This window comes from Carya illinoinensis, chromosome 8, assembly GCF_018687715.1.
Source record: "Carya illinoinensis cultivar Pawnee chromosome 8, C.illinoinensisPawnee_v1, whole genome shotgun sequence".
Lineage (NCBI taxonomy): Eukaryota > Viridiplantae > Streptophyta > Magnoliopsida > Fagales > Juglandaceae > Carya > Carya illinoinensis.
Genome location: NC_056759.1, coordinates 24,763,088 through 24,778,035, shown reverse-complemented (window position 1 = coordinate 24,778,035; position 14,948 = coordinate 24,763,088). Strand labels below are relative to the sequence as shown.

At 33.7% G+C, this 14,948-nt stretch overlaps 1 protein-coding gene across 5 annotated transcripts; it reads right to left on the bottom strand.

Annotated features, from left to right (window-relative positions):
* Positions 1 to 286: 286 nt before the first annotated feature.
* LOC122318695 (E3 ubiquitin protein ligase DRIP2-like) lies at positions 287 to 7,803 on the bottom strand. 5 transcript variants are annotated; one of them, XM_043136264.1, is made up of 8 exons: positions 7,295 to 7,803; positions 6,421 to 6,520; positions 5,148 to 5,475; positions 4,933 to 5,008; positions 4,503 to 4,662; positions 4,355 to 4,405; positions 2,000 to 2,072; positions 287 to 763 (listed from the first exon to the last, which is right to left on the bottom strand). In XM_043136264.1, the coding sequence occupies exons 1-8, from the start codon at positions 7,407 to 7,409 to the stop codon at positions 590 to 592; spliced, it is 1,077 nt and encodes a 358-aa protein (XP_042992198.1). In that variant the 5' UTR covers positions 7,410 to 7,803; the 3' UTR covers positions 287 to 589. The 5 variants fall into 5 exon arrangements, with proteins under 5 accessions (XP_042992198.1, XP_042992199.1, XP_042992200.1 ...); XM_043136265.1 differs by adding an exon at positions 6,816 to 7,210 and having other exon boundaries at positions 4,503 to 5,008; positions 7,295 to 7,797; XM_043136266.1 differs by having other exon boundaries at positions 4,503 to 5,008; positions 7,242 to 7,797.
* Positions 7,804 to 14,948: the final 7,145 nt, after the last annotated feature.

Genomic DNA, 14,948 nt, shown 5'->3' with positions numbered 1-14,948 from the left:
TTTAATTTTAATTTTATTTCATGTTTTTAATCAACCAGATGAGGATGATGATGAGTACAAGCATGAGGGTTCGCCTTAGAAGTAGCAAAATGATGGACTCAGGTTGATTTTATTTTAGAACTGTCTTTTTCCAGTTTCGTTGGTTTGGAAAAATTATGATTATGTTTTATACATGGTTTATTTTATTCACTCTTTTATGAGAAAAACAATATTTTATTTAATTATGCAAGTCTCTAGTCTGAATTTATTTACATAAACACGAGACATCCCTAACTTACAGAAAGTGTGTGTTACAACAAAGCTCTTGTATCTGAGCTCACTGTCACAAAAAATATATTCAAAATCAAATTCAGCAACGTCTTTAGATCAAATTGAAGAGCACGTCATCAAATATAATGTAAATTGGATCAACATCCAAAGGAGAAAACAAAGGATGGGGTATAGAGACCAACCATTAGGGGTTCAACATTTTAATGGCAAACCAATGGAATATAATTAATTAAATAAGTTTATTCATGTAACAACATGCATCGTATAAACAAACATACATTATTGGTTTAATGAACTTAGCTGATGCAGCCTTAAAGATTCAAGTGGTCTGGACTTTCCGACAATATGACAGGGCCATCACAAAGTCATTACCAGAGGAGCCAACAGATGCTGCTACTTTTTTTGAGGTCGATGCTGTCTGAAACCACAGATCTACTACGTTATGTAGTTGCAATGATGGAATCACTGGCTGACCTCGGCACATGATCTCCACCTACAAACAAACAAACAAAAAAATAGAAATGTACAAAAAAAATACCCTGAATTTTCACCAATTATAAGCACTTCCTTTGTTTAGGGTCATAACATAGTCTCAACCGAGAACTTAGTTTTTTCCTCAGCCCAATAGACATACAAACCAGGACTTTACAAGAAGGAAAATGAAATTTTCACAAGAACATTATGACCATGGAGCATGTATTAATCACCTATGGTCATTACTAAGACCCCAAAAGTTAAAGTTTTACGGCCATACTTGACAGTTGCAAGAAATCTTTGGTGATTTAGCAATGAATCTAAAGGTTAATGTTATTGCAGTAAAAACTCTATTCCCAGCTTTGTTAAATGTGCGTAGGCATGCTTAAAATATACACTGCAAAGGTTCAGGAGTGAAGCGCGCTCATACTTGAAGTGTGTGCACACTGTAAAGCTTCAGGATTGAAGAGCTCCCGATACTTGAAGTGAAGCATGTTTACAGCTGTGACTTTTGATAGCTTTTTGGAGTCTTTTTCTTAGCCCCCTTTAACCCAAGAGCAGAGCATGACTTTTGTTCTGCTTCACCCAAACACATAGCTGTAACTGAACATAGTACTCATCATCTAACCATTTAAGGCAATACGCTAATATAGAACAGTTGACAGTTCCTCTTGCAACCCTTAATTGCCTCCCTACAACCCAAAAGCAGAAACAGTTCTTGTTCAGCTTCACCCATAATCATAGCTGTCAGTGCTCATTTTCTAATATGGCATTTAGTGTTTGTAGTACTTGCACCGCACACCAACCACTTAAGTTAATAGGCTTAAGTGATGGTATATTTGGGAAGTATTATTTGAAACCCTCTCTCCTTGGGCCTACACTTCAGCAACTAATAAGGGGTTTGCCAGTGAAGTGGCTCCGAGATAAACAGCTTGATTTCATTTTTTGAAAGTACTCAACATCAGAAATGAAAGAGGGCAGCCCTAAGCACCATGCCTGTTTTGACCATTGCTTGCCTCACCCTATATGGCTGGGCTCCAAATCCTGTCCTCAACTTCTTCTGAATGGAAGATTCTATGGTCAAATCTTGGTCCGGAGGGCTGTAGGGCATATTTTTTTATTTCAGCTTTCATGCTTTCAGTGAACAAGAATGAACAAGAGTATATGCGGCAAAACATTTAAGAGGCATTTTAAATTATAACAGCAACATCAATACATCTACAGATTTCTGGAAAGGCAAGAAAGATGAGCAAACCTCAGCTTCACTTGTAAGATTGAGTTTCTTCACAAGGTACTTTTGAATAAATGAAACGGGCATTTTACCATCCCTGTGAAAGAAAAATATAGGGTCGCTAAAAAATACAACATTTACTGATGAAGCATAGAAATCTCCAAGGGAATCTTCGACTTCAGCATTACTTTCTGAGCAAACATTTTACAAAATTAGAATAACTATTAACTTTAATAGTCAAATATTAGGCCAGTGATTCACAATCACAGTTCGACTTTTTAACACAAGAAGCTAGTAAAGACAGAAAGGATTCAAGAAAACAAGGAACAACACATGAAAACACTCAAAAAGAACTTAAAATGATGTAGAAGTTGCAGTGGTCTCCAAGTCAACCTCCGAGAGTGACTGCAGTTTGGAAGATGGTCCCTATATGTACGTGCTGGTGTCTTTGGAGGGAGAGAAATGATAGAGAAACTTTGCAGACTGCAGGAAGACAATGGATGAATTGAAAGCTTTCTTTGTTAAAACTTTGTTCCTTTGGGTTGGGGCGACAGATTTTAATGGAGGCCTAATGTCCATGAGTTTCTTAATTTGGTTATAAATCTTAGTTTGTTATTGCTCATGTATATGTCTTGTGTACTTAATTTGGTATTAGCCCATTATTAAGTATAAGACTTCTTGATTAACTATGAAAAAAATGTCACAGCCACTTGCTTGAAAAATATCATTCACTCTAATCATAATAAAGATATCTGAAGATCGATATGGTTACACTTGTACTGAATGTAGGAGGATTTTATAAACTGAAAATGTGAGTAGACAATGTTGCTTTGCTTCATTTTTGAGCAAAAATTATTAAAATATGACATGTGCGTTGCTTTTTGGAAGAGGGGGTGAAAGCATTGTTTTGTGAATTTTGGAGCAAAAGAAAGGTTTATCATACTACCATGAATCTTGAAATAACAAAATATGGCCATTAAAAAAATACTATTTTTAATGCACCGTTAAACACACTTTTAGGTTAGGCTAGTTGCTACAAGAATTCCGTCCTAGATGGTTCTTAATCTACCGTTATGGTTGATTATTCATTTAAAAAGGGGTCAGAAATATTTCAAATGTTTACACTTTCCAATGAATGTACTCATAAAAAAAATATATTTTTCAATGAAGGTGTGAATTTTTTAAATGTTAGATTTTTCAATAGTCAGCGACTCTTGACTCAAATATTATTTCTGAATGTCAAAATATGAAAACATTCACATAAGCCTCAAATATGATTGCATAAGAAATTTAGTGTTTAAAGATGCATTACATCCATCCATTTTACCTAGAATGTGCATAATAATAAGAGTTTTTCTACATACAAGCAAAGTCAAGTACTAATATGCGTACTAATACTGATTCTTTCATACTTAAAATTTAAATTAGCACTGTTTTCAATAAAATCTACTTTTTGACCCATCACACTAGATTGGTGCACATATTAGTGCACAATTGTGCTTGCAACTAGATTTTTTCATAATAAAATCAGTGGCATATTCTTATTAGCAGATTCATTCATTTTTTTATAGGTATAGCAATTCATAGGTATATATTATCATTTGGTTAACCGGATAATCTTTTTTTCTTCTTATGGTTTGGAGATTTAGTTTTGTTTCCTGCTAAGGTTTGAAGGTTCTGTTAGTTAAGCACTAACCTAAACTTCAAGATGGTCCATTGATGGTATTTTAACACCCAAAAAAAAAAAAAAAAAAACAACCACTAATTGGTGTATGCATGCAATTTTTTCTATCATACTTTTTATTGAGGTGCAGCACATAATTTTTGCCTAAAATGAAAAACACATTTTATTTCCATCCATGAATTATTCTGGCTTCCAAGAATTCAGAACATGTTGAAGCAGCAGTAATACAGCATGTGATTATTTTTTTCCAAGAACTATTACCATACTATTGCCAGCATTAACCATTGTATGATTTAGAAGCAGTACATAGATGACTCAACGGAAACATATGTGCACATAAGAATAGTGAAATACCAAGCTAGATTTGGTTCTAATAACTGTAGCGTGGGATCACATTTTGTAAAACTTACAGGTGAAACACATTCTTTTATACGTGTTGGGTGCACCAATCACAGAATATTGCTTTAGTCAGGTATAGGCCTCAATCTCATCCATAATATCATCAAACTGTTAGTTTTATCATTTCACACATTTATCTGCTGACACATGTCAATGAAGAGAAAAATGGGGAAACAAGTATGCACAAACACAAATCCTTATTTTCATATTAGCTAGGAAGCATGTCACACATTCATATCCAATAAAATGTCAACATAGTAGATTCTAAAGCAGAGATGAGAACAAAAGAAACTTACTTTATCCTTAAGTAACAGGCAGATATCTGGGGCAGGGAAACATCCGCTTTCCTGCATACATTTATTTAAATATATGAAATAGGTAATTACGAATCAAGTTCCCAAAATATTAGAAACCACCTCACGACATGCGAGAATAGAATGTTACCGGTCTTCTGAAGCAACTAATGAGAACCAAACTGGACTATTTCTTCTGTTGCGCTTAGAACCTGCAACATCAAGCATGGCTTGTGCTGAGGAGTGCAGCAGCCCAGATGCAGCTGTGCTTTTACGACCTGCTGCACGCAACCTTCTATGCTTCAAAGGTCCTGGAAGGAATTTTTTACCATTAGTTTCATCATGGACTTTCATATTGTGTCCATGCTCCTTTCTTTTGCTTTTATGCAGAAGTACTTTACAGTCAGGAGCCCTGGGTGATTCTGCTCTGGCTTTGGTTTCTGGCATATATACTTCACTATCATGGGCATTGGGTTGTTCTGATTTGGAAAGGGACGGCCCTTGTAAATTCAACTTAGAGGACTTGGTTCTATTGGCAGCTTCAACAAGACAGTTCAAGGGTGTCCAAAGATCAACTTTACCTTCATTTATCTCCACATAATTATGTGTGTCTTCATGAAGCCTTCGCTCATTAGAAGGCTCAGCAACTGAATAATCCTGCAACAACTTAAGAAAGTTCAGAACTATTCATAGAGTACAGAAAGTATGTTGTTACGTACAAGGACTAGGCTGCAAGTTGCAAAACATTCAAATTCAAGTCACACAATCTCAAAGGATCAAACATGACTTCCATTACCTGCCTTTTGATTCGAGTACTTTTACTTTGAGAATCATGTGAGCTGGAGCTCAACGGATGATCCTCTGCAGAATCTTCTTTCTTGGCAGATTCCTCAACAGTAAAACTATATCCTCGAATAGCAGCAGCTTTTCTTGCAGCTTTTGTTCTCCTTCCAGTCAAGCCAATTTGCATAGGCCCTTTGGGAGTGCCAACCACCAACGACGACAGTGATCTCTCCTTCCTTTTAACCGGCAGAAAACTTGTAGCTGTGTCTACAGGGCCCTCAACTTTCCTTCTCTTCAGAGGGAAAATTTTGACCCTTAAATCTTGCAAATTGTGGTCTGGCCTGCATATTACCAATGAACAGCCTCTAGTGATAGTGTCCGATAACACAGCATTAAAGCATACAACATGATTTCTACATTGCCAGAAGAAAGGTATGCCATTACATTATGATTAAAAACTAGCATCTAAACATAATCATTTGTGTGTATATAAAACTAAATAGACAGAGAAAAAAAGGACATGTGCACTGTGCAGGCCAATCTCAAAAAAGGATAATATCTTGAAAGAAAACCCACTTATAAGTTATTATATTAACAAAGCACTAATTTTCTTTGCTGTGTAAACATTATACTGTCACCAACGTTTTAAAACCATTTCCGGGTGGTAATACAACCTCATTGATACGATAGGTCAGAGTGAAGATCTGGCTCAGTGCCCATAATACATACAGATAAATGGATAATCCAGAATATCATTGAAATCATAGAATAAAAAGCCATTCAGAATAACTAGATATTGACACGTCAGGGTGCAGACAACTGATTAAAAGAAAGGAGTGGGATGAGTCGTGGATTCAGACATTCTAGGTTAGATTCCACTCTAGGAGTTCCCTTGAATTACCTGATATACGATTGTGGCAGGTAGGTTGTTTTTTCAGAGTTCAAACCCCGGGGTTGGTTTCAGACTTACCTTGGTGAGGTTCCCATTATAAAAATAAAAAAATAAATAAAATAAATAAAAAAGGAATAAGTAGGTACTGATCATTACTAGAGCTGGCAATATCATTACACTTATTATTGTTCTCATGTCAAGACATAATTTCAACTTACTTTCTAAAAAGTAAGGGGTAAGCTCCAGATTAATAATATAGACCAACATGATTTTCATTTACCTATAGTTAGAGTCTCATAAAAAAATATAAGAATCCAACCAATATGCGATGCGATGCTATAAATTAAGAAAGATATAGAGGGAGGCTTATCATAATGTAGATGAAAGAACTGACCTGAGTTTCTCCGCTGGAAGAAAGCCCAGATCGATGTTGCATACAGGGCAGTGATCCACCTCCTCATCTGAGAACTTCTCATATATGCACTTCCTGCAAACTGGTTGAGGTTTAAAATCCTACGTGTCAGAAATGGTCTTAGAAAGAGTCAAAAACTTCCAACTGATAAAAACTTTTAATATTTAGCACATTGGAAAAACAAAAATGGAGAACAAGAAAGTCGTAACAGACATTTGTCACATGTATTTTTACTGTTGCTTATTTTGCATCTCTCGCTGCTTGTAATCTCGACTATATGTGTGTGTGTGTGTGTGTATAACAATATTTCAAGGCTCTCGGTCAAGGAAAGTTAAACAGAAACACAGATCCTTTTTTATTTTCTTTAAGCACCTTACCATTAATAATCAGAAAGTAAGCTTAATAGTTACAACAAAACCGTAAGCTCGTCGCCTATGCATCATAACTGCGGAAAAATGGTAACTTCATTCTGACATTGATGAAGATAACTGTTATCGCATGCTGTCCCACTTCATAAACAACACCAATTATGCTGCATATTCATATAAGCTGTGAATTGAGACTTTCCACTGCTCAAGTTCTAACAGGAGGACCTTAAATTGCCCTTGGTCACTGTCCCTAAATCATCGATGTGGCCTTAAAATCCACGATACAAAAATCACATGACACGAAAACCCACATCACAGAAACTTGAAGTAGGAACAAGCATTCAAGTCCATATTTCAAGAATTGCATGATAAAACAACACATGAAGAACCCAGATCACCGTACTCTGTACCAGAACAAACTCAGATCAAAATTACCTCGAGAACCAGAGCAATTAACCGCAAGACATGGACAGAGCAGGAAGACTCACACGTGTGAAGGCACATAGATATCGTCGTAGCTTCCTTCAAGAGCTTATTACAAAGAGGGCACGTCATGCATGCTTTCAGCATCTTCCTCTTCACTTTCACCGCCTGACTTGCCATCACACTCCCCCACTCTCTCTCTCTCTCTCTATCTAAAATTCTCTCTCTCTAAACTGCATTAAACAGAGACAATAATCCCAAAGAAAACAAAGAATGAAATTTAAAAGGAACCAAAGCGTTTGTGTGTGTTCTTGTTTTGGCTTTTTTGGACGTGTGAGAGCTGTGGATCTGAGGATGTCAGCAAACTGGCGGGTTTCGGGGCGAGATTCGGAGATGGGTTTTGGTTGCGTTGTTTGGATTTTGGACAAGAGAGGCGTCGTTCAGGTTTTGGCCTCGAGTTTCGAAGAAAGACCATGAAAATAAAATTTTGTAGGTGTTGTGTAAATAAAGACTCTGCACTCTCTGCTTTTTGTGCGTGTTTTTATGTGTTGCGTTGATTTTGTCAAAGTAACGATATCGAGGTTATCGAGGTTACCCGCTTCGAAGGCGCTCTGCGTAGATAGAGTACGCCGCTCGATAAGCTTTATATTTGAGCATTCACGCTATAAAATTTTTTATAATTTAACTAAAAATGATATTTTTAAATTTTACATTTTTTTTTTAAAACTTCTTACGTCTCATTTACTATCATTTCTCTATTCTATTAAAATAATATTTTTCTACTTTTTCTTTTACTTATATTTTTTAAATTTAACTACTCAATATTTTTTCTTGTGTTTTGAATTATTACTCTAGTGAATATTTTAAACAAAAATTTCAATTCTTTTTTGTGGGTATGATAATATTTTTATAATTAATTTTTTTATATTTTCGAAATTATTTAAATTATTTTTAAAATTATTATTTAAAACTATAATAAATATGAGTATGATATAAAGTATAGATGATTGGAAGTAGATAAATATAATATAAAGTGTAAATGATAAGAATAAAATATTAATAAAAAATCATTTGGGATGTACAATAGTTTTCCAAATATGAAAAATCATTGTACATTTCACAAATACTTTTTCCAAAATGGAGATCCGAATGTAAACATGATTTTAAACAAATCCCTAAAATTCCCGTCAAATTATGGGGAAAAGTACCGTTTGCAATACCGGTTAGGGATGCTCTTAACCTACGTTTTAACGAACAATGTTACAATTTAATTTAATCAAGTGTTAACGTCCGTTTACTGAAAATATTTTATTTCATCTTATTTTATTTTATTATTATAATTTTTTTAAAATTTTTAAACAAAATATAATAAAAATTTTAATTTTTTTTAATTCAAAATATTAATAATATTAAAAAGATAATATTTTATTCAACTTTTAACTTTAATCTCAATTCATCTCATTATAACTCACTATTCAAATGTCACCTAAATATTTGGTCTGTCATGAGTTTTATTTTTGAGTTGTAAAATGGTAGTTTCACTTCTAGATTTTAAGATATTAGTGTATTTTATTTTTTTCTAAAATGTTTAAAAAAACTACAACTAGTAATTTGTATATTTTTTTTTACATGCTTGAAAAAATTTAAAAAAAATATTTAAAAAAAAAGGTGAATTGTATTAGCAGGTACATCTAGCGATAAAAACTAAGCGAAATAGTAACATTACTTTATTAAATAATGTTAAGGACAAATTTCAAATACAAAAATCTTACGCAAACCTTTAATTTTAATTTTATCATTTCAATCTTCAAATTTAAAAAGAAAAACTCTGGAGATAGTCGATGGGGGTAAGTGACGCGCAAGCAGCTGTTGATGTGGAAAAAAAATATAAACGCACTGTTTTGACCCTATAGCCCACACGCACCATTTCAAAGACATCCTCCCTCCTTAAATCTCGTTTCCCTTCCTCTTGCTTCTCACTTGAGTCCTCCCCGATCCCTTGCATAGAACCTCCCTCCCGAAGCCACGTATCTCCCCTCGATGCTGCTGATTACAGCCTCCCTCAATGTCAGGATGAAAGCCTGAGACTCACACGGAGCCATCTTCAATTCCTCCTTGCCTCAGTTTTGTCCCTCCTTAGTTTTGTCTCTATCACGTATAGACACCATGCTACGTGGCAAAAATATTAAAAAAAGAAAAAGAAAATGTTAAATTGTCTCCCAATTTAGCTCCTTAAGTTGTTACATAATGGATTTTAAGTTTTATTCTCCTTTTTCTAAATGTTAAAAACAGTTATCACCACTAAATTTGTGTATGTATTTTTTTTAAATCTTTTTTCAATATTTAAAAAAAAAATTAAAATACACTAGCGGCAACTTGGAAGCAAACTGGAGGCAATGTAGCATCACCCATTAGGTAAAATAAATTAACCAAAAATTAATAAATAAATAACCAAAAATTATATTAAGGACTTAAAAAATATTGAAAGATTTAATTAAAAAAATTCAAGCAAAACAAGTGTGGCACGATTTATTTTATTTGACCCCCTAATGCGCCTCTTTAAATTATGTTTTTGTTTTTATAGGACTTGTTTTTAATTTTATAGCTTTTTATTGTTAAATATTTTTTGATTTTCATATTGTATTATAAGCAACGCTACTTAAATGGGGACTGCAATGCATATATAAGCAATTTTATCTTTAAACTTTTTTAAAATTACTAAAATATCCATCTTAAAATAATGCTTTTTCTCATTTTATAAAGGGCTTGCACATGTAGTCTTCAAGTGAGGACTGCAAATAGAATTTTTCTTTTATTATGTGACAAGGACATACACAAGGCAAAATAAGACACCTGGAGCATTTTTATTAGTGAGGATGTGGCTTACGAGCCACGCAACAGTGTTCATTAATGGGCTTATAGATTGGTAAGGAAGAACTCAAATGACCGAAGATGGGATTATAAAAATGAAAAAAGTTCATTCTTAAATATTAAGGAATAATCTATCTAAAGACCTAACTACAATGATTAATAATAATTTTTTAATCAACAAGTACTGCTTCTCATTTATTCATAAATTATACTTATTCATTACAAGACATCTCCCTCTATATGCAAAGCTCTCATAGCAACTTTATAAGCTACACTATTTCCTTATCTAAAAGTAAAGCCCAACTCCCAATTTGATCTTTTAATTAAAATGCCTCTTATATCATCTACAATCTGCCCCATCCAAGCACATATAGGAGCCTTTTTATTGATCTCTTTAATGATTTTTTGAGCATCTCCTTCAAAATTTAAATTTCTAAGATTCAATTCTAAGACTAACTCTATGGCCCTCCATGCTGAGTAGTTTCGACCAGCTCAAGGCTTCATATAAATTGCTTTGAGGCACATAATGAGATTAGGAATTCACCTTTATGATTCCTTGCAACAATACCCATACCCATTATGTTATTTGCCTCATCAATAGCAACATCAAAATTAACTTTAGTGAAACCTTCAACTGGTGGCTGCCATTTAGTATCCCTTCTCCTTAAACTTTCTACCTTATTTTGCTCCTCTTATGCCTTACATGTTTCTTGGAAAACTTTAAGGTTAGATAAAGCAACCTGTATTACATTGCTTGGACAATCTAGCTTATTCTCAAATACAATTTTATTCATTCTAGTCCATAATCCTTTGAAAATGACAACTAATTCTTCTGATTGAATCTGCTAAAAGCATTGCTGATCTCTACCGTGCTCCACTTCTGTACACTACTTTACTTTTCTACGCACACATCACTTGCTGTTGGGCATCACCATAACACATATTCTATTGTCTCCTCTTCCCTACAACATATTGGACATATAGAATCTTCCACTATCTTCTTCTAATACAAATTTTTCTTTGTAGGTAAAATAGAGTTTAATGCTTTCCACATAAATTGCTTTGCTGTGTTAGGGATATTCAATCTCCAAATCCCTTCCCAAACATGTTTATGTGATTGTCTATTGGAGCTCTCACCATAAATTTCTTTTTCTTTACTTATCCCTAAAGAATAAGCACTTTGGACTAAAAACTTTTCATCATTTGTATAACCCCAAATGGCCTTGTCTTCATCTCTGTTTCTACTCAAGGGTATACTGCATATTTGGATGGCTTCCTCTCTATTGAAAATGTTGAAAACCAGCTCATCATTCCATCTGTGATTGTCTTCTAACACCAGAACCTTTACTTTTGAATCAGCATCCAAGATGCTCACTAGGGACCTCACCTTAAAACTTGTAGATGGAGGGAGCCACTAGCTTCTAGTTCCAAATAGAAATATTTCTACCCTTGCCAACTATCCACACTATGCCTTATTTTAATAATTCTTGAGCTGCCAACATAGTCTTCCACATAAAGGATGGTCTGTAGCTCAATTCTGCATCAAGAAATTGAGAATTGTTGTAGTATTTTTCCTTGAACACTCTTGCTACCAAACTATTAGGATTCTGCTATAGCATCCATCCTTGCTTAGCTAGTATGGCCCTATTAAAGACTTTAATATCACAATATCACGAAATCCCAACCCACCATCTCTTTTGTTCTCACCCATTCTACCCCTAACTTTTATACTGAATCCCTCTTCCCTCTTTCTTATTGCTCTACCAAAATTTTGATTACATAGAATTAATCTCATTGCACAATCTTTTTGGCAACAAAAATACATTCATTGTATATGTAGGAATTGATTGTAGCATAGCGTTGATAAGAACCTCCTTCCCAACTATGTATAAAAATGTATTTTTCTAGCTATTGATTTGCTTCCACATCCTATCTTTGATTTCCTTAAATTTTTGGTACTTCGATCTTCCAATCATATCTGGTAGACCAATATACTTGCCATAGTCCCCACATATGACAGCTCCAGCTTCTTGTAAGATTTCTTTTTGCATTAGGCCACTATTATTAAAGCTGAACAATATAGATGTTTGTTGTCTATTAAGTACTTGACCTGATGATTCTTCATGGAGTTTCAGTATTTCGTGAATTCTCTTCCAATCTTCACTGCTGGCTTTACTAAAAATCACACAATTATCTAAAAATAGAAGATGAGTGATTTTAGTTCCACCCCTTACATCAACCACTCTACATATCTTCTCACTTTGTTCTACTTTACTCAATAGAGAACTTATGACACCTTCTACATACATTATGAAGAGGTAAGGAGATAGTGGGTCTCCTTGCCTCAAGCCTCTTGTTAGAATAAAACTCTCACCCGTCTTTCCATTGATCACCATAGAGTATTGGATAGATTCCACACACTACATGATTAGCTGAATCCATTTTTCATTGAATCCCTTCCTTCCCATTATTAATCTTAAGTATTGCCATTCCATTCTATCATAGACCTTATACATGTGCAGCTTCAAAGTCATGCTTCCAACTCTTCATCTTTGTCTTGTCTTCATAGAATGTAGTAGTTCATTTGCCACCATTACATTGTCTATATGGATCTTCCTGGTACAAAAACACTTTGAGAGCTAGAAATAACATGTGGTAATACATTTTTAAGCCTATTAGCTAAAGACTTAGCAAAAAACTTATACAAGACATCACATAAAGAGATAGGCCTATATTCATTTACAGACAATGGGGCACTAACCTTAAGAATAAGAATAATATTAGTATGATTCAGACTACGAGGCATACCTCCCCTATTAAGGAAGTCTAGCACAGCCTCACATACCTTGGACTCCACTGAGCTCCAGTGTTGTTGGTAAAACTCTGCTTCAAACCATCTAGTCCTGGAGATTTGAAAGGGCCCATTTGTTTCAATGCTTTATAAATTTTTGTAGTTGTGAAGGGGGTCTCCAATCCTGCATTCATATCATGTGTCACATTTTTATCAATACATTAAGACATTCTTTAATAACTTCTAACTGTGGGTAAGATGTGGTGTATATATATAGGAAGTGGTTTTTAAATGCATTGGCAACTTTAGCCTCTTCACACTTTGTAACACCATATGAATCCCTAACTTATTTAATGAAATTCTGCTTCATTCTTTGTGTGGCACAAGCATGAAAGAATACAGTGTTCCTGTCACCTTGTTGATATCAGTGCCTTTTTACCATTTGCCTCCGTTTCAAATCTTCTTTATCTAATAAAGCCCCCAACTCTCTTTGTAACTTTATAACTTCCTCCACATTGTGCTGCCCTTCTTGATCTTGCATCTGCTTTAGCAAATTTGACTTTTCTTTTATAAGTATATCTTAACTAGCATTAGAAAGCTTGCTCCACCCTACTAGAGTGTTCTATTTTTCTTTAACCATGCACCTCCTATAGATACACTCTCTTGCCTCTACACCTCATTTAAAATTTTTTTACATTCTTCTTCAAAACTCCAAGCAACTTCATATCTAAATGACCTATTTACTCAACCCTTATTGAAATATGAAATACTTTTGCCAAAAAGAAAACAGCAAGGGTTTGTGATCATAACAACTTACAACTATAGTCTACCACCTATCCAATCTTTCTATAGTAAATGTATCATCACAATGCTTGTTACTCCATGTATACTTCGAGTTAGTCCAACCCAGATCAAACAATGCACCCCTCTCCAATGCTTGTCTAAACTTATTCATTTGAGCTTCACTAGGCAATCTACCTCATTTTTCTCATCTTGTGAAAGGATTTCAATTCTCTTGAATTTTCGGCTTAGTAATTTATTTCTTCAAATGCTAAAAAATTGCAATGTACCTCATCCTTATAATTTTGGATACAAATAGAATTAGTAGGGGTATAATCTGTTCTTTTCGATTTAGTTTTAAACATATTTTAAAACCAAACTGGTCTAAGTCGATTTTGAAGTTTTAAGAATTGATACAGACTGATTCATCTAAGAAATAAGAACTTTCTATTTTTTCAGTTTTGGTTCGGTTCGCTTTAGTTTACAAGTGTAATTCGGTTTTGGGATTTTTTGTTGGGCTAGTTGGCTTTTCTTACCAAAATGATTTTTTTTTTACCCCAATTATGTTTTCAAGATATTGAACTGGTTTTAATCAGTTTTGACTCCTAGGAACCCTAACATACCAAACCATTGTTAAACTAGAGGGGTTTGGTCTGTTTTTTAATTTTTTCTTACTCCCTTAAGAATTAACCACATGATTGTCTTCCTTAAAAAAAGTAATAAAACTAAAAAATAGTTTGCTATAAGTACATGAATATGGTAAAATACATTCTATATATATGATGGATGATCATTAGAATTCTTACACATTCATATATTCTCATTTCCTATATTCATGTATCCCCTTGATTCATGAATTGACATTCCCTAAGTTCATGTATTCATTTAATATCATGTATCCTCTTATGCCTATAAAATAGAATCTTGAGAAGCATTTATTGTAGAAACACAACAAGAAAGTTGAGAGAAATAATATTAAAATCCTGAAGAACTAGTTTAATTTATTGTGATATTTCAATTTTCTTATTACTTATCTTTAATTTTACAACATTAAAATATTAAAAATTATGAAAAGAATCAAAAAAGTGAAAAACGAAAATTAGAAATAAAGACACAAATATTTAGAAAACAAAATAAAATATTTTAAAAAACATAAATTAAACAAACTTATAAACCAAACTTTAAAAGATAACATTACAAGTTTTAAAAACATATTAAATTATGAAGAAAAAATTATGAAAATTTTTTAAATGAATCATTAAAAAAATTTATCATAA